This window comes from Dermacentor variabilis, chromosome 3 (assembly GCF_050947875.1).
Source record: "Dermacentor variabilis isolate Ectoservices chromosome 3, ASM5094787v1, whole genome shotgun sequence".
NCBI lineage: Eukaryota > Metazoa > Arthropoda > Arachnida > Ixodida > Ixodidae > Dermacentor > Dermacentor variabilis.
Genome location: NC_134570.1, coordinates 144846827 through 144870324, shown reverse-complemented (window position 1 = coordinate 144870324; position 23498 = coordinate 144846827). Strand labels below are relative to the sequence as shown.

The following is a 23498-nucleotide window of genomic DNA, read 5'->3' as shown; positions in this document are numbered from 1 at the left end:
CACAAAATGAAATATAACTCTAGTGTACTTTTACAACAACTGCTGATTGAATTTCATCAAAACATCGACGACATGAAGTTACCTGCTTTCCCCACGACAATAACGAGTAGGTGACATTTCAGTGCGATAAGTAAAATAGTGTAGCTTGACTTCAAGATCTCCTTAATGAGCTTACGTTGTCCAATAATAACTCCGCCATACTGAATCTGCCAACCGACATTTTCTTTAATTCTATGGTCTTACACGCGATGTTATGCATTCTTTCAGCGTTGCTGCTGCGTGATTGAACACATTTGTGTCCATTACGCTCGAGATGACATTTAAATGGCATATGCCTTTCCACTCGCACTACTTCGATGAGCAGTTCGCGAGAACCATCCCTTTTGTGAGTAAACCAAGCCATTATGAACTGCTCTAAATACATTGATTAAACATCCGTTGAAAGAGCTGGCAATTGTGTGCTGCGTTTTGGATGATATCTGCACTAGATTATTCTATAAGCACTTCAATACCTCACTTGCACTGTAGTACGCTGAATTTGATTCAGCCATATAATATTACTGTATCTATAGCCTTGAGTATTTGCTATTCTGCTTTTTCAGCTTTATGCAAAGTAACAGCAGCGCACGAGTACTGGGTGTTTATGGGAGCATGCATGCGAATTTAGGACCTCCTTGTTCCAAGCAAACATCTGTCTTCGTGAAATTTCTGCATAGCTCTTGCCATTGCCTGCTTCCACCTTAGTGAGCCCAGGCTGAATGAGGATTTCACATGGGAAACTGCTTTCGTGCAAGAAGTGCGAAGCAATCATGGCAAGAAAATATTGTAATCAATAGCGACTTTCTGGTGCAGTAGAGTTGCTTAGAAAAAGGAAACAGTCAAATGGCGGCCCAAGGTAAAGAATTTATCTTTTCTTCTGGTTAGAATGTTCCAGGTTTTTGACATGTCGGTCATTATATTGCGCGCCAGGAAGTTCTTGTGTAGGGTAGAAAATCGAAGTTTTTCCAGTGACGGAAATAATGAACCGCAAAACACGTTCGTCCCCCTTCAGCCGAAGACCAATATTCTCCTTACTTCTATTTCACAAGCACGGAGAAATTGTTGTCAGAGAAATAATAACACACAATAGGTGGCGTTTCATTGATTTCTGTTCACAGCAATTTAGCACGTAACACGTATCAGCGCGATGGTGTTCACCGCTTGGGAACAGGGTAGCACTGTGTGTAAACACACCGGTATAGTGTCATCGACATAGCGACTCTTTAACTGAGCGGCGGCGTCTTGCCGTGCGCCAGCACAAGCTAGGCGGGATTTCGACGCTTGCAAGATACCCTACCCTCAATAGCGCGTATGGTCGTGTTCAAGTACAACAACTATACGAGATCTTCACGCAGACTACATATTGCACTTTTATGACGCTGTATAAAGTCAGTGGTTACACTTCATGGTGCAGTAGTTCTTCTAATAATGAATATACACGTCTAAATTAAATGCTAATCGACAACATTTCTGTTTCACAAATACTGTTCGCATTTGATCAGCCTCGTATTCCATCGTAGACAAGCAACATTGAGAGGCTGCGTTAGATCAGGAATCGCAGAGGAACGCGCCTTTTCCTGCTTTATAGATTTTTTTTAAAAATAAACATTTCGCAGCTTGTACCAGTATCATTAAGCTGGAAAACATATTACCTCGCCAGTGGCCGCTTATTTTTTTTTTTTTTTACTATTGTGGAAAAACATGACTGCGTGGCAGAGACGCCAGGAGTGCGCCTATCGTCCTCGGAAGCGTCTGTTCTGCGTCCTGCGTAGCCTGATACAATTTTTATTTTACCTGCGCCCTCCGGCGACTTGCTAGGGCCTCTCGTGCTCTAGCAAATAGTTACGAAATTGTTTATGAAATGGTTAAATAAATAAACATTAAATTTATTGAACACAGGTACTACGTATTCGGAAGACGACTTTGACAATAAACTTTCTCGAGTGAGAGCTAGAGTAAAACAAACGCGCAACATTAATGGTGGCCAACAACCAATGTATAAGTTTTCATTTTCTTCTTCTCGGGCGTCCGTGCCTTGCCTGATGTCCTTTCGTAGAATAGATCCCTACCAATTGCTTTGTTGTCTGCCGTTCTAACCTTCTCTATTTAATGTGAGCATGCGCTAACCTGCATCACATTCAACGCACGGCATAAATGGAAAATTTGCACGGTGAAATACAATAGAAAGGTGGTTTTTGATCGTAACGGTAGCCTTAAAATTTATGCTTGGTGTTATGAATTGCTGAAATCTGACTAGTATCAATTCTTGCGTGCTAAATGTTCCTTCAAAATAAATTATGGGGTTTACATGCCAGAACTGCGATTTGATTATGTGGAACGCTGTAGCGGGTGACTCCGAAACAATTTGGCCATCTAGGCTTCTTAAACGTGCACCTAATCGACGACAAGAGGGCCTTTTTGCATTTAACCCCTGTCGAAACGCTATCACCGCGGTCGGGAGCATTTCATCCCGCACCCTCGACCTTAGAAGCCCGATGCCCTAGCAACTACTCTACCACCGCTGTTAAGCTTATCTTGAATATGGGATAAAGATTACTTGAGAGATTACCCCACTTTGTCGTCCACGTGAACAGTAGTTTGCGGATTATAATGGTGTTGCCAGACGGTGGTAGCCATGCTGAATTGTAGAACACCGTAAGCAAACTGTCCAACAAACGTGTTCATAACGCCCAATTTACGAAGCAGCCAATATATACTCAGTTATACCAGCTCATTGCATAGTATATGTACGAATTTACGAATGTACGAATTTATAGTATTGTTTATATAGATAGCGTAACTAATTCGTTCCAATGGCCAAAAATGAAACAGGAAGCAATTATAGGCCACGTGTGGTTCGAAGCTCGGTTTGGTGAAGGCAGGGAATACACGTTTTGAAACCTTGAGAAGAGAGAGTCGACTGGCTTTATTTAAAAGTAAAAGCAGGTTTACCGAGTGACAGTGCTGGCAATCCAGTCGGGCAGCCTCTCTTCTGCTCCAAGAAAAAAGCAGGGGGAAATGACCTCCATGGCGGGGACAACGAAGTGATGGACGGTCGCTACAAGGGCTACTTCCCCCCCCCCCCCCTCTTAGAATGCCGAAGGCTTAGCTATGAACGGCGGAAGGAATGAAGTGTTAATGTTAAGATAGGCTTTTTTCACGTGGTAGCACTACACTGTCTCTCTTTGCAGCGAACTTCAATCTTCAAGGTTTCCGCGTAACGCCAAACCACACGAAAGCGACCTTCATAGGAAGGAGTCAATGGTGGATTAATAGAGTCACGTCGCAGAAAGACGTGCGTGGTTGCGTAAATTGTCGGGGAACTGAACACAGGCTGCCCACGGGCGATACGTGGTGGTATAGCTCGAAGCTAGTCGAGCCAGTGCTTCGCGGCTGCTGGTGGAGTGCCTTGCTAGGTGCCGAAAAACTGGCCTGGAACGCGGATTGCCGACGCATAGAGCATCTCGCCTGCCGTGACTCCGAGGTCATCGTTGATTCTTGTTCGCAGCCCCAGAAGTACTATGGGTAGCCTTTCCTCCCAGCGCTGTCTGTCGAGCGTTGGTCAATGACGCCTTGTGTTGTCGGAGGAGACGCTCGACCATGTCATTGCTCTGTGGGTGGTAAGCCGTGGCGTTATGAAGGCACGTGCCGAGCAGTCTCGCCCGGGCAGAAAAAAAAACGGGCTTTAGAATTGTCGACCTCGGTCAGTAGTTATACGCAAAGGGCAACCGTACCGCCAAACCCACCTAGCAAGAAATGCTTCCACCACTCTGTCGGCCGTGATGTCTTGTAGAGGCGTTGCATCCGGCCACCTTGATTGCCGGTTGACACGCGTGAGGAGGGGCCTGAAACCTTGGCAGGGTGAAAGAGGCCCCACCAAGCCTAAATGTACGGGATAAAAACGCCTCTTTGGTGGTCAAAATGGCTGCATCGTTGAACACAAGTGCCACACACCGCTTCGTCTGGCCAGACAAAGCGGTTTGTGATAAGCCGCTGTGTCGCTTTAGTGCCGGAATGGCTGAAAGCGTGCACTCAATCCAATCTTGGCCGCTGAGAGTAATGGGGCATGAATGGGCGAGGAGCTGCCTCAGATGCTTCGTACAGGACCAATGTTGCCATGTGAGAAGGCGGCACCCCCACAAGCTGGAGCGACGACCCTTTCTGCCGCAATTGCTGCAGCTCGTGGTCGTTTTGCTGGGCGGTGGCTGGAGCTTCGAAATCCACAGGGCCAGCAGGCACAGTTCTGAACTTAACGTCACAGCGCATACACGTAAGACGATCCACAAAAAGAAAGACACGACAAACACTCGCGCTTTCGTGTCTTTCTTTTTGTGGATCGTCTTAGGTGTTTGCGCTGTAACGGTAAGTTCATGTACCAACTAGGCCCAAATGAAGTGGCACAGCAGCTATTCGCGAAAGTGCGTCAGCTGTCTGATTTTCGGTCCCAGATATATGGCGGAAGCCCGTAGAAAATTCGGGGATATAGGAAAGATGCCTAAGCTTACGTTTTGAGTAGGAGGAACTGTTCTTCTTGAAAACGAAGTTTAGCGGCTTGTGATCTGCCAGAATGTAAAAATTACAGCCTTCAAGAAAAAAAAAAACGGAAATCCTTGACAGCGCACTATATGGCCAACTTCTATCTTCCTCCCGAAGGTTCTGTAGTGAGCTTCTGTAGATTGTAGGCACTTTGAGAAGCCAAGCAGCCTTCAGTCTGTGTCATCGTCCAGCTAGAGTACGGCACCCACTGCCGTGGTCGACGCGTCTACCATAAGGAGAGTTGGCGCGGCCACAACGGATGAATCAGCAACACTGCAGTCGCCAACCGCGTTTAGGCTTCCTGGAAGATGTGTTCGTGTTCCGAGGACCAGTGGAGGGTAGGCGTTTCTGTTTTTCTTTTCTTTGGAGTCGCAGCGCAGCAGGTCGGTAAGCGTCTGAAGAACATGCGCACAGAATGGTATGAAGGGCCTGCGAAAATTTATGCGCCCCAGAATATCGCGCAACTTCCGGAAGGAGGTTGGAGAGAGGAAGTCCGAATTTCCGGAGCAAGGGGCAATGACCCCCATGGCGGGGACAAGGAAGTTACGGACGGTCGCTACATGGTCTTCCCGTAAACTTTTGATGACACTGCTTGGTCATTGCATGACTTTTGTTAGGTTAAGCTGCAGCAGCTGGGAGCAGAACTTAAAATTGAGAAATCAAGGGCACACTTCCCTCCGACCTTGACAACACTTTCCTTGTGATGTAAGCAGGAACATAACGGCGGTGTTTTCGTAGCGCACGAAAGTAGCAAAAGATGAACAGCAAGCCTGTACTTTCCAAATACGATACGAAAATCACCTTTGCACAATTTCAGAGCCTGGTTACTGATGTGCTTCCATCATCTGTTACGATTATTAAGTGCAGAAAGAAAAGCTTACCAGGCACTTGAAGCCTTGAATTACATCTAATCTTTTATTGCGCTTGACACAAAAAAATAACAGCAAGCCCTATTTGAATAGATATAAAACACATAACTTACCAGGTCTACAGTACCAAATGATTGTACACGAGATAGTATGTCTAATATTCTGAACACCTTTAGCGATGCCTAGATAAAATACAACTGACATCAATTTGGGTGGCACCGCATCAATCACATCCTTGTATCCGTCATACCTGATCCTTTATTAAAAAATTAAATTATGGGGTTTTACGTGCCAAAACCACTTTCTGATTATGAGGCACGCCGCAGTGGGGGACTCCGGAAATTTCGATTACCTGGGGTTCTTTAAAGTGCACCTAAATCTAAGTACACGGGTGTTTTCGCATTTCGCCCCATTGAAATGCGGCCGCCATGGCCGGGATTCGATCCCGCGACCTCGTTCTCAGCAGCCCAACACCACTGATCCTTTATTCTGTACACATATGTATAGAACTATATATATATATATAACATTGTACAAGTGGTACAAGGTTCTTACTCCTATGGAATTCTTAAATATCACATGGCACTCTTCGGTACTTTGTTTTTTTCTTCATTATAAACGACGAATGACTGGAACCACCTCCCTGCCTCCATCACTGCCATATCTGACGCCCCAAACTTCAAGAATATTCTTAACGAATTTGTTTGTAATAATCACCACTCCTCTCTCTAATGCCCCTGGGCCTTGAAAGTATGAAAATATATAAACGCAAGACACTGCTCAGCATCATCGACCACCAACGTGACCTCTGGCCTGGATTCAAATCTTTATATTAGCGTGCACCGCAGGCACGCATTTATTGCTTGGTGTTTTCTTTGTGCTCAAACCAGTTTATTGTACCTTGTTCGCTCGCGTTATTTAACTAAAGTTGAAGTGATGTTTTTCGTGAGCGGAGATACAAACCCAAACGCTAAGTTTCGGCCGTCAACCGTGCAAAACACGTCTTCATCGAAACGGGCGCCGGTTTCAACTTTTTTTTCTGCTGGACAGCAATACCGGTGACTCGTTTAACATCGCTGCTTGAATCGTTGGATTACGTTTTTTAACATTGTTCGTCTCGTTGAATTTTTCTTGTTAACTTTAAGGCGGGGACACGTTGACGAACTAGATCCTGCTTTGTACATGTACAGCCACGACCCTCCGTTGCTGTTTCCGAAATAAACCTTTTGTTGAGACGCCGCCCTTGTGCACGTAATCACGAAAGAGAGCTATATTGGAGTGCGTATCACATCTTCCATATCGTAGCCGTGGCGATGGGCGGCTGAGTCAACTCGTCACTATAGATATATATGCTTTTCCGAGTCTGCCGCCAACTTTTATCCACAGAAACCGAATCAGCCTTTCGAAAATCAAAGTAAAAGTTCTGAATTAAATGTATTGATCAGTTGCACTCATGGTGATTTACCCATATTTCTTGCTTGTTGGTTCCAAATGTTCTTGCTGTTCAGTTTAGTTATTAAGACATTTATTTTTGCAGTAGTGAAGCGGTGCATCACATTCCTGCAGAAAAAGAATGCATAATTTCTAGTAGCTTCGTCTTCTTCATGCATTTGCTTGTGGAACCGGCAGAGTGCTCTCTTCTAATGTATAAGTGAGAGCAAAAATGATCTCATTTGTGAGCCTAATAATACCTAAGCTGTTGAGAGTATTGTATAGTTAGATCGACATCATTTTGATGGAAAGTTGCAATAATTATTTAATTAACAAGCTGCTTAAACACCCTACAACAAACATTGTAAACGTCTATGTGTTTTGCAATGACAAACCATTACAATATAAATTTCACAGCTTTTTGCATTATCGCGTTGCAAAATTGTGCTTCTTTTCAATTTTTTATGCAGTCAAAATTTCTGTTAAAGCAACACACACCACACACTGATCCACACACTGAGCCACTGCCTGCTACAACAAGCACATTCTGTGGATTTTTGCGGCTCCAAGGTAAACAGCGAGTTCATAAATAATTTTGCTTGATATATGCTGTGTTGCCTTGCTAGTATTGAGATAACTGTCACTTGTTTGCAGCAGATGATATGAATGATTGTGTATATTTACGGGTCGTGTTAATTGGTTCAAACATAAAAGAAAAGACTACATGAGTTTGGCTAATCTGTATAGTATCTCATGTGCTAGTGTTCTGCTCCAACAGGGCGTGCAACGAGCATATCTTGTTCCTCATCACAGGAGCCCCCATATACAACTAGAAAGGGCTGGACACGAATTCGTAAGACTTTGCACCACGTACAAAGAAGCTGCTCCAGAAGTATTCGCATGAGATATCAGGTCTACGGAGGACTGTCTCAAGACTGGAAAGAGCGCAGCCATCATTCCAGCAGCACGAATATTGGCGAGTCATCGAGGTGCCTCAACTAACGAAATTTTTTCACATTCAGAAGCACCTGCAGCCCAAGAAGAAGCACGGACGACGCTGACTAAAATATTTCCGTCGGTTTGCCCTTCCATAATTAGCTTCCTGATCGTGTCAACGTCAATTTGTGCCGAGTATAAATTTTTCGATACGAGTGAAATATTTTTCATTCCACACTCTTTTTAGGAATATTAGATTCATCTTCCTCATCCAAATATAAAGGTCAACGAATTCGTTGCTCGTACTTCATACCGGTCAATGTCTAGCAGCGTAATATATGTCTATCAGTATTTTCTTGTGTACGTTCTCATCTGCAATACCTCTCCTGAATTAACTGATGTGGCATCAGCATGTGTGTTACATTGACCTTTGCACCGTGTGCTATGTAGCATTTGACTTTTCTTAATGTTTTTGGCCTTCATTGCTTGTAGAGTAGAGTGTTTTCTTTCTTGAGTGTAAAGTTTCTCATTCCCATATTTAATTTCTGGTCTAATTGAGGATTCCACTACTTGCTTGATAGCCTGGGCTTTTGCGCAAGATATACTGAAGTGATTGATTGCAGAATCTGGTTTTGCTGCGGTCGTATTTGGCTGTGGTCGCCGCGTTACGCTGCTCGTATGTGGCGGCATGGTCTGTTGCATTGGGCAACGGTCTCTCGAGGTATGCACCTGCTCCTGCAGTCCGCACAGCGACATAAACTCCCTGTTTACACGCACCGTGATTAGTGCTCTGTGTTCGTGCTTTCTCGCTGTAGCCATGAGCAAAGAGTGCTTGTAGCCTTCCTCAGTCGTGACTTGGCGTGAACGGGGACTAGCATACAAGCTTACTGTCGAAACCGAAGTGTATGAACTTGACAGCTACATGGGTGGTAAGGCCCGCAAAAGCGGCTGCGGAATGGTGATTCCCACAAAACCGACCACGTACATACCACTTGAGAGCACTTGACCACTTGAGAGCAAGTGGCCCACCAAGTGTGTGCGACGCATTAGCGGCTCCGAAGGAACAAAAGGAAACGTGCAGGTTGGAAAGGAGGTAATGCTAGAATGTCGGGTAGTCTCTGTTGCTCTGTTGGGTGCGGCAGCAGATGCCGCGTCACCCCGTTGCTACGCAATGCAAGTTATCTTCAACGACGACTGTTGGTTCAAACAGGCGAGACACTGTCCAATCTACTCGCGCCACTGGTTCTCGCTTGTTACCATACCGACGTGTGCAACGACGAAAGTGAGCAGTTTACGAGCTCGCGTAGATTGTTTCAGCGTATTGACATATTTCAGCGTATTGACATTGTTTCAGCGTATTGACAGCGTACATTGACATTTTGTTTGTGCTTTTGTACGAGAAGGTGCACTGCTTTTCTTCAGCCAATGCAGTCGCACGTCCTGTTCACTCACTTGTGGCATGTTTGTACGGGCGTCAGAGTCCCTTTCGTTTCCTCGCAATTAGAACGCACATGCTACTTGGCAGCCCAGGCCATGAGGCATGCCGCACAGCCAGCAGAGCGAGCACGGCGCGTACCAGCGTAAGCTATACCGGTAGAAAGCGTCCATGTTGGATATTGCACAAAATTATGCTTGCATTTACGCTTCCGGTTTGAGCAGCACCACCCCGGTAAGTTGCATGCGCTACCGCTTCTTATTTTCGTACCACTTTGGAAAGTGCAGTATCCCCACCCTAAAGTTGCAATTTTTTATTCTATGCTCCTACGCCGCCGCGTTACAATAGCATAGCTGTGCATAGATAAACAACCCCTGTTTTGCGTCTTAGGAACAGACCAATAAGAAAAACAAATCAAAACAATACATTCCTGGTTTCCACATGTCACAGTCAAAAAATGGTTATGAAGCACGCCGTAATGGGGTACGCCAGATTAATTTCGACTACCTCAGTTTCATTAACCAGCACCCAATGCACGGTACACGGGTGCTTTTGCTTTGCGCCCCAATCGTAATGCAGCCGCTGCGGCTGGGATTTGATCCGGGAGCCTCGGGCACTACAGCGCAAAGCCACAGTCGCTAGGCCGCCACGGCGGGTACCAGGGAGATAGATTTGGTTTTGTTCTTTTCCTCATCAGCGGGCCAACACTGCTATGCAATGGTGTGTAGGATCTCAGTTATCTTAGTATACTTTATTCTTTCGCACAACAGTTGGGAACAGTAAATTACGAACTACAATGACTGTTTTAAAGAAACGGGCTCTACATTAGGTCTGGTGAGCCTGCACACTTCCCTATAGTAGTCTGAAAACAGAGTAGCACTGGCATATGGCAGCTACTTGAAACCTGTTCATTGTCCTTCGTGCTGCAGCTGTCCTTCACACGTGGGATTTCATCTCGGTTCGTTTAATTTGGCCTCGGCACAGTGAACATCCAAGCGAAACCACGGTCTCTTCCCGGTCTTTGCTTTACGGCCCTTTCACATGTTGTTTGGCTCTTTCTTACAACATCCTCATTGCATCCCTACAAATAATGTCAATTGTCAACATAAAAAAAAACTGCAATAGGCGCACACTGCTTCGAACGAGTGATGTTCAAACAGAACGGTACCCATAATTTCGTTTCTAATCGAACGTGATATTATGAATTGCTTTGATGCGAAACAGTCTAATGGTTTATTGAGCGAATAAGCCAGTGCTTGTAGCAGTAATACGGCACCTAAATTCCCATTGGCTGCGATGCCACGCCACGAACGTGCCTCGAGAGACTTCACTTTGCATCGAGGTAAGAAAAAGATAGGCGGGGGGGGGAGCATACCGCAGCGCGTTTGAAGCCAACCTGGTGGCCCAACACCAGATCACACGTCAAACTGCGCAGTTGGTTTTAGTGCTCTCGCTATTCAAGCAGAACCATGGCAGGGCAAGCGAACAAACGCGCACCGAATCACAACTACTGGCATAGCTACTGGGAACCAAACGTCTCAACAAATCTCGATTCTTGGGTGCTATAACATAAAGCTATTCCAAACTTTTCTACTCCAAATCTGCAACCAATCCTCCACAACTGGTCAGGAAATGTTCAACCCACCCCAACTTCACTTCTCTGTCCCGCGACGTCAGGAAAACCGTGGTAGCTCTCCATCTGATATGACGTGTACACACTGATTAGGCATGAATGCATTCAACAGATGAAAAATAAGTATTTCTGATTCGGCGTCTTTTCGCCATTATCCCTCTGCTATTGGTCAAACCTACCTGTCTTTCCGTCTGTCCCTGCTTCCTCCTCCTGCTATGGGAGAAAAGTATGCGGGCTGCGCCCACTTCGCCTATCTGTCACGCTCACGTCACAAAACCGCGAGATTTTAACGCCTCAACATGGGGTGTACACGTTAAAGATGCATCAATATTCCGAACAAAACTGATTTTTTTCCCCGAATATCAACTTGGTTTCCTTGTTGTTTTGCAACCAAGCTTGCATTGCACAGCTCCAGTTTCCGAGAAACAAAACGTGAAGCGAAGCTCGAGTCTGCGGTCATAGAAAACGTGAAAAAGAAGAAAAACTTTATTAGTAAGAATGGACTGGCAGTTTTTGCAGTTATGGCCTGAGGTGGCGGCTCGAAGTCCTTAGACTCGGGCGGCATCTTCGGCTTGCCGGACGGCCTAGTGCTGGTCTTCCAGCTCTGAACTTTTGAGAGCCGCCTCCGAGCGGCGCCTAAACGAGCGTGCTTATCTCTACCGCCGGATGGTGGTGGTTGTCAAAATTCTTTTCTTTTGGAATGTGATCGCTCCTTCACGGAAGTCATATGGATGAAATGGAAAAGGGGAAGGGGCATAGGGGAAAGGTAGATGAGGTAGGCGTCCGAGATATTCCTCCCGGGTATAACTAGACATGCTCTCAAAAAACAGCATCAGCAGCGCCTGATATGGCAAAGCCTAAGCGGAGTGGAGCGTAAACATTGCTCAGCTATGTCGGTCTACTAGCTCGACGAGTCCAGCTGGCTGGCAGACGCGTCCGCGGGAATCCGAAATTTCTGCCAACCACACAGGCTAAACGTCTCCCTCATCTCTCTCAAGCACGTTGGTTCGCCTCTGTATTTGCGTTCCGGCGGGGCGTACCATCATAGTGACGCTCGGGTACGAGTAGTGGTACAGATGACCGGGAGTTCCACGTTGACTCCACTCGATGCCATCGGCGAAGCTCTCGTGCCAGCCGTTCATGTTGAGCCCGTTGAGGTTGGCCGCGTGGCACTTGTTGTACCACCATGCGCCGCGGAATGTTATGGCGCAGTTGTCCGGCGCGTTGTCGTGGTCCTGGTCGAAAGTTGTGAAAGCGCAGTTGTGGCCGTCCCTGAGAGAGTCCCAGCCTGCGTGTTCCAACGTAATATTGTTGTAAACTGACGCGCTCAGCTTGGGAGAAAGCTGCGTTGCCAGTAAATGGTAACCTTGAGATTTAAGATTTTTCCAAAGCGTAGCTTTATTTTTTTGTCCCACCTCCTTGCAATTTCGCGTAGTTTTACCGCATGTCATACCCAAGAGCAATGCTCCAAGACCGGCAGTACAGTGAGTCTAGCACACCTTTGTAGTGCGTTTTAAAACAGTAAACCACTTAATAAACTTAGATATTATGCCAACACAAAAGCATCTGCAGATCACATGGACTTCAATATAAAATAGTGCATAACATTCAGGTTCTTCTTTTATTTTTACGCATTCCATGTGGCGTAGCATGAAAAATAAACACAACTGTATGCAATGCAATTAATTATATAGCATGCCTTATTTGGAGGTTACCTTCCGGCTCAGTTTGTGATTGGCCTAGTGGATCAGAAAAAAAGCCTCGCTTGGCGTTACATATTGCATAAAGCAAAATATAAACACAAGTTCACTCATCGAAACGTGTTGTACAACACCTGGAACCCTATAATGTAAAACCATTCCAATCTGTTTTTATTCCAATCTCCTGACGTCAAACTTACGTAACTGCCTTACGCAAGCACCGAGTAGTGACTCGCAGCTTTGTCTTAACAGCCCAATGAAACGCACTCTTCTCTGTGGAGATTAACATTTGTTTGCATTGAGCGGTTTTTCTTATCTAGTTGGCTGACAAGAGGTGAAGAGCCCACTCAAGTGGAGAGAGTTTCTATGGGGCTGAGCCAGCACAGCGAAAATAGACAACCGGATGAAGAGGGTGGTACCTGCGTCTGCCATTTATCCGCTACACCTTGCTTTAGCTTGCGGTGGCCTGTCTAAAATCGCGGCTGCGTGCAACGGACAGTTAAAAATGCCGCTAAAGCGGATCCTCAGCAAAGAAGAGTTGCCAGAACGATGCAATATACCTCCTGAAAGGGCTCGATAACGTTACACGGCCATGCAAGAAGTTTTATTATACGCAAATAAATCCATGCTCTCCGGCAGGGGCGAGCAACGGTGTCTGAGTGATCGGTGGGCCGCCATTTTCTATTCCGTTCGGAACGGGGCAGTCTCCGGCTCTACAGCAGAAAAATAATTTTTTTCAGCATAATATAGCATCTTTAATTTGTGGACGTCGCTATGACGTGTCGAGCTATCGCGGTTTTGTGGCGTGCGTGTTAGAAAGGCGAAGTGGGCGCCGTCCGAAACTTTTGAACAGTAGCAGATGGCTAATGGCAAAAAAAGCGTCAAATCAGAAATAGTAATGTCTCTTTCGTTCGGCCTAACGATGCATAATCAGTGCGCATGCAACATTTCAGATGAGGCGTTTCCGTGCTTTTCGTGACATCGCGTGACAGACAGGTGAAGTGGGGGTGGCCCAAAATATTTTCCGCCAATCGTGAAGAGCTGATTTCAGAACTGGAATAGCAAAGTTTGGACTGGCTTTAGGTTACAGCGCCCCTACTTACTCCTTTAACCAAAACTCAACTTGATGTAGATTGCAACTTGCATGTTGAGTCTGCCTAATCATTCTTATCATATCGATAGTGTGCCTTCATCATATCTAACTGCAGCTAGGAGAACAGGCAGTGGGAGATTTATGAAGCTTCTATGAAACACACGTTTTTGTTCATCCGTATATCGTAAGCGAGGGAATTGAAATCCATTTTAGCGCGAAGCCTAGTCACTTTATACTGTTGCCGTGCAATTACGCCATGTCTGTAGGAGGGGGGGAGAGGCGAAGGAAGAGGGAGTGTGCAGCATGGCGCAAGTACGCTGCATATTGGCATATTGTGGCAAAGCAAAGGCTACATAATCTAATTTTCCACAAATGTATCCTCTACGATTCTCTATTAAATAATCAAGCTACAAAAGATTTAGAAATAAAGAATATATAGAGAAGGCAGTGACCATGATTTTCCATCCAGGCGAATAGCCGAACGGCCTGAACGTTTCTGGAAACTTAAAGCGCTTATTAAAGCAATTATGCGCTTGAGGGAGAGTATTTGTTACATTAGGAATACATGGGTGTCGCTTGTTGTTTCGTTGCGTAATTGCTTAGAAAACACTGCCGTTAACCAGCTCATCTGTCATGGCAGTGGAGGTGGCTGTGCACATAGGATCATTCCTCATATGTTTGTGTAGTATCCAGCGCTTATGGTGCGCTGCTGGCCACCTCTCGTGGTAGCAGACCCTGTTCTACTTTCTTACAATCACAGTGTGCAGTCAGCGTAGATTGCTGGCCATACAAAGGTACAAATTACATTCACCTGTGTAATTTTTCCTGATTAAGAGAAATGACCTCCACCACATATGCGAACAGAGATATGTTCAGTTGTAGTTAGTGTGTGACTCTTATTTTCAAGGGTGAAAAAATATGTCGAATGCTCAATTTGCTTGGTTCACCCCCCTCCCCCCCCGAAAGAAAAAGAAAGAAACAAATAAGCCGCACTGTTATTACGTTCCTAACATACATTGTTTGCGCCTTCAACGCTGCGAAACCGCGGTGCTGTAATATGCAAAATGCACCTCTCGCGTACGCAGCAACTTCGTTCCAGGCCATTATGTCAACATGCTATTTTTCAGCGCGTAGATCCGTTATGATGGGTATTTTTTTAATAATACAGATTTTCTCACATAAAAGAAGTAGTAAGTACAGCGAACGTGGCGTTCTTGCATTCCAGTTTCTAGACGAGACTTCTATACTTTGCCGCTGATTACGTGCGCTTCAGAAGATTAATTAACAAACGCTAGTTAACTAAGTTTTCATAAGAGCCTTGGGCGCAGATGTCAGACAAGAGATTTAGAGGCTGTGACATTTTCACGCACACCTATATCATGTAGCTTGAAAATAGCACCTAATTCGAGATATTCGTGGTGAAAAGTCCAAAGCTCAATCCAGGCAATGTCGAGATGGAGCACCCCCCACTGCGCGTCAGACGGCAGCGCGCCCTAAGGAAGTGCGGGAGCGAAGTTTGAATGATTGCATGCCGCGGCTAGTCATGAACCGACACGCACCCGAACGTGCTTCGCATGCAAAGCGTGCCGTAATCAGTAGCTGCCACGACTGACCCAGACGCTCGGTTCCCATCTTCCTCGCGCTTGCCGTCACGGAGGGGTGCAGTGTGATATGATAGCGGGGCCGAACTTATCAGCCCACATGTGGCGCTCAGTTTTGAGATCGCATGGTTTTAACGCTGAAGTTCGATAATAAATATTTCGAACTTGGTGAGCATTTCAAGGTTTTGAAAAAAAAATGAGGACGCATTTACGTACGACAGCCTTCGAGATCACCATTTAAACTGCCCCTAAAGCACTAAAAGAAGTAATTGATGCATTTTGTTATTATTTTTTAAGTAGCCTTATGAAGCAGGCGCTATAAGCGGCAAAGTATGTCCGCCTCAATTGGGAACACGTCTGCGAAAACGACACGTTCGATGTTCTGATAGCGTTTATATAGAAACTCTGTATTTTCTATAAAAAAAACACCCTGTATAGCCCATTGTTCGATCTCTGCAACAGCACATTATTTCGGCCCTTGGTCCAGATATAGTTATGTCTCACTACATTCCTCAGAAATAAGGTCGTTACAGAGGTTAAGGGTCGAGCTTTCCCGTCATAGCAATAAATTGCTGGCTGCTAGTCTAGAAGTTATATTCGCTGTCAGAATTTGTGAGGGTTGGTTCTCAGAGGCTGCCATAACTTGTAGCTTTTTAACTTTGATGCTCAAATGTAGCTGACCAATAGTTATTCGTTGAAACTAGCATATATATGTTTAAATAAGAAGCAATGACCCTAAATCAGAAACCCTTGTAACTTTCATATATATATATTCTCGGAATGTGATTAATTGGAACACCTCAAGAAGGTGGCAGCCCATAAGAAAGGTATGTACGCGAATGTACCACTAGAAAGGCATATGTATAGGTTACTGAGTATATATTGTTCGTATAAAAGTTTCATGCATGCCTTTAAATTGTGGTCATGGTAATGAATTTATACATCAGCCTAATGGTCTTGTCCCTAAGCAGTTTTGCATCTTTAGCTAGGGGCGTTTCATGACAATTTCTATGGATAAGTTAAAAATCAGTTTTACACATGTATACGGAACAACGCTACGCAACACTGTCCTTATACTAGAACTGCCTGCTCTACATAGATTGTTATACGTACCAGGTGGACCGAGGAGGTTTCCCAACTCCAGCTTGAAGTGCTCCTCCTCCGAACCGACCTCAAAACTGTCGTATTCGATCGAAACGCTTTCGCCCGTATCGTTCCTCAGGACGACCCTCAGTTCCATGTCGTCGAAATCGGATGTCAGAGAGTGCAGCGCCTTGTTGCCTGTTAATGAGAATGTGGAAAATTAAAATGTTACTTCAGTGCCTGTGTAAGCGATGTCGTCTTTGCAGAGAACACGGATCGTGTCGTTGTTCTAGTCGCTTTTGTAGAAAAATATAATAAATAGAACAACAACACGGAAGGGCTAACTGCAATACACAACAGAAAACTGTGTTGCCTTTTTTTATGGGTGTTACCAAAGGAACGCTCTGGGCTTCATTTATAATACTGAAATAGCGTGCCAAATTAATAGTGAGCCAAAGGTGGATGCAGTGGTTCAGCAAAGTGTGCTGCAAATTTTACGTACGGATAAAACATGTTGTATGGAGACGTGCTGTTGGATAAGTCGGGTCATGATGCCAAATAAATTAAAGTAGCGCCGACAAACCTGACAGGACAGAGAACAGCGCATGCCCAGACTATGAATGATTATTTTCCTTTCTCCTGAAACACAGCAGTTGGTCGCGACTGCTTTTGCTGTTCGCTCTCTTCTCCGTGGCTTTCACGGTGTCTTGCCTAACTCTAAGATCATGTGTTTTCAAAGAATTTATTTTTCGTAATGCTTAGCACGGTTCAACTCTTACTTTCATTTTCAGTCTTCAACAATAGAAAATATGTTTACTGGCTGATACTGCAGTTATACTAACGAAGTAAGATTCTGCTTGTTTCGCTCTGCAGCTCACGCATTTGGCGACAGTGACTGTGTGCATCTTTTACGTCTACGTCTTTTCTTCGTCCTTCCCTTACATATGCTAATAAATATCTGTTATCTGAGACTTGTGTATTGCGTGAATATCGCTACTTAGCACATGTTCGTCAAGGAAGGTGAGGTACATTTTTTTTTTGCCTGCGTTCTTTACTCGCCATGAAGAGACCAAGTTGACCGAGAAGCGTGATGATGTTGATTCCCTAATGTTCCCTTTCCAACTGGATCATAATTTGTCCCCATGGCCATCATAATGTGCGTTGCTTGTTTCTCTAAATGGGACCACATGCCTCCGCAGTGCCGACTAACTAATTTTGTGGCCATGATTACCAGGGCCAATACGTGCAACATGGGCAGCCATATTGTAAAAGACGATCAGAATAAGGTTGGCAAACGTCCCGAATTTAGCAGGACCGTCCCGAAACTTGACCGTATGTGCATTCTACCGATTTGACCTTGTCAAAAGGGGCAACCGCCCTGACTTTAGCTTTTTTTTGTCTGGATAACATTATTTAAACCAGATTTCCTTTTTTTTTTTGTAGTTATGAGAGCTCGCTCGCCCGTTCTTCTTTTTTGTGTTCTGTTACATTGTCAGAAACATAAAGTGGTTTGGTTTTTGTTGTGGAACTGCTCGTGATCTATACTTCCACGGTCCACTGTACTTCTATCCGTTTTGTTAGTGGTGGTAGCGAGACACCTATATCTCTACCTTTCTTATTGTAAATCACGGCGCGGTTTGACTAAAAATACTCATATTTGTTGGGATTACACACTGACAGCTCCTGGTAGACAAAGAGTCGGTTGTCGCTAGCCCCCCTCCCCCTTCCCTCCACGTCACGGCGTTTTCATCCACTCGAGAGTTAGCAATCCTAGCTAAAAACCCCTCCGTCAGCTTAAATTAACCCATCAATACATGTTTTATGTCTAGAGCTTGTGATAAAGAAGAATATAGTAAATATTACCGAATGGATCAGTTGTACACAATGAAGGAGATATGGTAATAATAAGGAGAAATATACCATACAAAATAAATAAATGAGACTATTTCCAACACATGCGGCGTAGTCAACACTTGTGCGTCCTTACCGATCCAGTATTCTTTAGTTGGATCACCAAAGCCTGTGGCGTATTCCGTCCAGTTTCGATAGAAGTAGTAGGCGCCGTTCCCGAATTGCCCGCGCCGCTGTATCACCTGCGTAACGTGCAAAGTTAGCAGAAAATAGAAGTGCTGCTATTATATAACTGTCTTATTTTTGCTTAATCACGGTATAATGTGAAAAAAAAATCGCTGCTAACAGGAAGTGACGACTTTTTGAACATTGCTCAAGAAACGGAAAGAAGACATCAACCGGAGATCTGTATTTTATCCTTGTTCGTTCAGTTTAACTCGCCCACCAAATACCATAAAATAAAAAAAAATATACATACTCAATAAAACCTCAAGCATACTTAGTTAATGGCTGACTATACCGATCTATTCCTACAGAGTCATAAAACTGTAGAGCATGAAAATGACAGTATGATGAATGCGGTGCTTATTCTCTTCACGGTCCATAGGTTCGGACACGTGAGTGCACCTAATTGAAATCACCTTTGCATTTCCACTCTTTCGGCATGATAAAGACTGCTTCACCCATATTTCTGCTGGAAGAGCGCGAATATTCGAATTTCAGAGAAATTGTTACGATGCCGAGAATGAGCAAAAGGCATAAAAATTTGAGAGAAATTCAGGCCCACGTGAAACTGTTAAATGAACCACTTGGCGGCTAAACATAGCCAAGGTATGCGTCATAAATTTAAAAAACAGCGTTCTGTTTTAATATTTTAACTTAAAGCAGCATTCTCCCACAAGAGAAAATAAATTGCCGCGCACCCACCGTCCAACCTCCTCCGTCTGTATCCATGTCACAGTAAACCACCTTCCCTGTGATGTCATCCGCACGAAGGAAGACGTTGTAGAGACCAGTCGTCGTCTGACCCCCGTGCAGGTGGTCGGCGCAATTCTGTGGCCGTATGCTTTCTGCGAAGAGAGTCAATAAAGAAGCTGACAAACCAAGACGTGGCACGGAAGTTGTGGGCTGATGCCAAAATTTGTCTTTTGTGCCAAGTAAGCAGAGTTTCATATCGCTCCATATAAAATTCTCTTGTTGGATATTTCTGTCGGCTCAAGGCTGTCAGAATGATTGCACACTTTTCAACTACGTCTTTTTTTTTCGCAAGTCAGTCTAGAGCTTCGTTGTCGTCCTCTATAAATTTTTGTAAGGCCCTAACGGTAAGGGGGTTACCAGTGTGACAAGAAAACACATTCAATGGTGTAAACATTTTTGCAGTGTAGAGTTCTTTAATGTTCACTCTTTGAATGGTAAACTAATGCTTTTGATTTCGCCGCCATCAAAATGTGTACACACTTAGGGGTCGCGGACCAAACTCGCGACGTCGGGCTTACAAGCCCAATGCCAAACGCCACTATAGCCAGAATGACAGGTAAGGAAGAAACATAATCAGAACTGTTTGTTTTACTCATGGGAGATCCTGGAGCCTCAACCCTATAAGTATCGCTTTGTCATGTACTTGTGCTGCACCATTGTGTGAGTGTTAAAGCTAGTGCATGAATTACGCTCGATGCTTCTCACATGAAGGTAGCGTCCATATTCGCGGAGTATGCTGTGCAAGATGAAACGAGCGCATCCTTACTTTTGATGTCGGAGAGAATCTTGACGAGCTCGTTGACACGCTCCTCTGCTTGCACAATCGAAGACGGCAACGTAGCAGCGTCTGATGCACGCGTGGCGCATAAAACCACGTAGACGGAAGAGAAGGCAAGGCACAAAAATTTCCAGTTCATTGCTGCTAAACCTTTGCGTCCGGAAATCGGAAATCGTTAACTCGTTCGGCCCTGTAAAGCAGTGTAAATCACAATAACAATATAAAGCCGACATAACGAACATACAAATGAAGCTGGCAATTGCTCATAATAGCAGCTTAAGTATGCCTAGGCAATGCTAGAGAAGCGACACCGGCACTGCCCTAATGACAAAATTTTGGAATCGGCAATATCCTCGCCGATACAAATGTCGCCACAAGAAGGTCATTAGCGGATGGGCCAAGAATTGTGTGTACAATCACTTCGATAACAAGGTAGTGTATTGCGCATCGCAAGGAAAATTGTCAATCGCTGATGCTGCGTTTTATGAATGCTACAAGTAAATTCAAGCATATGCCCGTGACTAAGAAGAACAAAGAATACCAGCGCATATTGAATGGACTTAGCTGTTATTTTTCACGTAATAAAAGAAATATACTGCGTGATGCGGCAAAGAAAATCAGACTTTCTGGAGCTGGCAACTCAGCACACAAAGTTAAGTGGGCGCTAAGCAACTTGAGAATCATCAACATAATTATCATCATGATTTATGTCCACCGTAGGATGAAGGTCACAGTAGCAACCTCCGATTAGTCCCGTCTTGTGTCTGTCGACTTCAAGTCATTCCCGCGAATTTCCTAATCTCATCAAACTACCGTCATGAAACATTGCCGTGAACTCCCCTGCGTGTCCCTTTCCTCTGGTGCCCATTCTGTTACGATACTCGACGACAAAACAAGTTTACCTAATCTTCGGTGCATTTCCAGAAGCTTGCTTGACAAGCTTTATGAAATGCTGTATATACACTTTAGAACCACCGTACTGCATTCTCTCATTGCCATAATTTATAATGTCTCTCAGTGAACATAATTTTCTAGGTATATATCAAGTCCATATTTTTACACGCTTTTATTTGCTTCTGCCCTCTGTCTCTCTCTCTGGCTTTGAGCCTTTGAATTCCTAATCCATTTTCCACACAGATTAGCATAGACACGACTATGCACACGCTGGAAGACTTATGAGTCTTTAATTAAATATATTTCTCTCTCTCTCTCTCTACATTAAAAAACCACAACATAACATCCATCCCGAATTCATGGCCGCCGAAACTCTATTTCTTTCTCATTCTCAACACGAATATCAGCCGCACCCGCTTTTCCCCGAATCTTTATACCTAAAATGAATGCTGTTTCTTAAGATTTACATGGGATTTTTATTTTACGGTCCTTATTTCCTGCTCATGTTTCTTTGACACCCTTCAATTGTCAGCCCCTCGGGGCAATTCTAGTGGAGAGCGCTCATTCTAACCTTCGCACATGCTGTCGCTTACGACTTCAGAATGTCTGTTTGTTTGCACTCGAATTCATTTTTACGCATGCCGAAAATCCATTCTTGTGATTCGAGTGGCTTGTGACCAATTGGTCCTGATAAATGTAATCAAGCAAGCTGGCTGCCAATCTCTCTTTAACATGCAGTGGCATTGTGTTGTCATTTCTCGCACGACGTTGCACTTTATTCCACTCTTCTACAGTTTAGTACACGTTGCAATTCTTCTACTGCTGCGGCGTTTATGCCACTCTGCGGTAGCTGCCGAGGAGACAATATTTGTTCCTCATTAACAATGCCTCCAAGGAGCAAGCTTGTCGGGCGACAACTACCTTATTTTAAAAAAAATGATGTCTTGCTTTTTATGTTTTCCCAGTATTTGAACAGCTCTGCGAGGGAACCGCCGAGCTGCGGACGCAAACGTGGTGTACATGAGCATGTGAATAAACAAGGTAAACACGTCGTGTAAGCTTAAAAATTTTATAATTTGACAATAAAAGTGCTAGTATGCCGGCACCTGTCTGCATGCCCTTCGACAATCAGATAACTAATTTTCGCTTGACCAGCGACAGCTGCTTTCTGAGCCTAATACTTGCCACACGTAATGTAGCCGCGTGACAATATCGTCATTACAGAAAAGCAGCCCATATTCTGATACCGTTATCACATAGGATGGGACAAGAGTGGAAATTTAAATTTAAACATCTTCCCTGAAGCGCGTGCGTTTATATGGGGTCAACGCATATAGGAGTCGTCGATCAAAGAAAATAAAGAAAGAATATTACGGTCTTCTTGTTTATTCTCTCACATGCCGTTTTACTGACAAAAACAAACCAGGTCGACACTCCAAATTAACAACTGCGACAATGTCATTCGCTAATCTACCGTGGTATTTTGCCTATTAAACAGTGAGAAATTGCCTCCTTTTTGTTAGCTCCAAAACGGAAAATATATTCGTATACAGTACCTTGGAAGAGCTAACGTGGTCTTCGTGTTTGTTCTCAAGTTTAATTCATGTCTATACAAGCATGCTTGCTGGCGACCACACTTATATAGTAGTGAGGCGCCCGAGGTGCAGCTTCACATGCAGGACACACTTAGAGAAATGTTCTCGTAACTTGGTATGTGCTTTAATGTGTCGTTTAGGTGAATTACTTAGTATACACAAGCACCTATAACTCCTGTGCTGGGGCACGGTAATTATAAATTTATTAGAAGCGTTTACGTGTTCTATAATTTGCACTGTTATTTAAACAGTCATTTTTTTTCCTTTTCACTCAATGTTCCGTCTCTGCTCACAGATTTGTCTCAAATGATTTTAGTTTCCTAAGAAACCATGCCGCTTAGATAAAGGTCCTTGGTCTGAAGGCCAAGTTAAGAAGGAATTGGTGTATAATATTGACAACAGGGGTTTTCAAGCCTTCCACCATGCACTTCCTTTCCAGCGAGACAGTTGACTCCAGTTCAATTCAGCTTATTCTCCCTTCAATAACGATGAGTAGGTAACAAATAGTATGAAGACGAGGGCCCCAAGTCAATGACTGCAACGGGACCCTCGGTTCTAAAAGGAAGAAAAAAATCTGAGCAAAACGAGGGTTAAAGCAGCAAAATAAAAAAATAGTAGCAGAAAAACAAATCAGCGCATTGGTAAGAGAAAACAAACGAGAAAGTAAATATATCAAAAAGTATAATTATACAGAAGAACACGTTATAAGGCATCGAGAATGCAAATGCGCACTTATTGTAAATAGTACTCTTCTTCCGTCAGTTTTCTCTTCTTTTTCGTAATTACGAGACCGCAATGAAAAAAACAGAAAGGCTTACCCGAGACAAATGGAAGAAGCTTGAGCCCGCGCCAACACACCCGACTTGGAATTTGATGTTCCGAGGCCGCTGCAGACCGCTTCGGTCGCGAGCGTTATCCGGCACGTGCGAACGCCTTTCCCGCCAAAAGCGAGCGCTGCCCTTCAAAAGCGCGTGCAGTACTCTTGCCCGGCGCGAGGCGCGCGCTCGCATTCGCGGAAAACCAGCCCGCCACTAACCGCAAGCAGA

At 44.4% G+C, this 23498-nt stretch overlaps 1 protein-coding gene across 1 annotated transcript; it reads right to left on the bottom strand.

The window, feature by feature from the left end:
- Positions 1-11349: 11349 nt before the first annotated feature.
- On the bottom strand, positions 11350-23498 carry LOC142576360 (techylectin-5A-like). Its single transcript, XM_075686461.1, has 6 exons — positions 23271-23498; positions 19952-20153; positions 19135-19277; positions 18344-18449; positions 16387-16554; positions 11350-12167 (listed from the first exon to the last, which is right to left on the bottom strand). Exons 2-6 carry the CDS (start codon positions 20100-20102, stop codon positions 11851-11853), a joined length of 885 nt encoding a protein of 294 aa, XP_075542576.1. The 5' UTR covers positions 20103-20153; positions 23271-23498; the 3' UTR covers positions 11350-11850.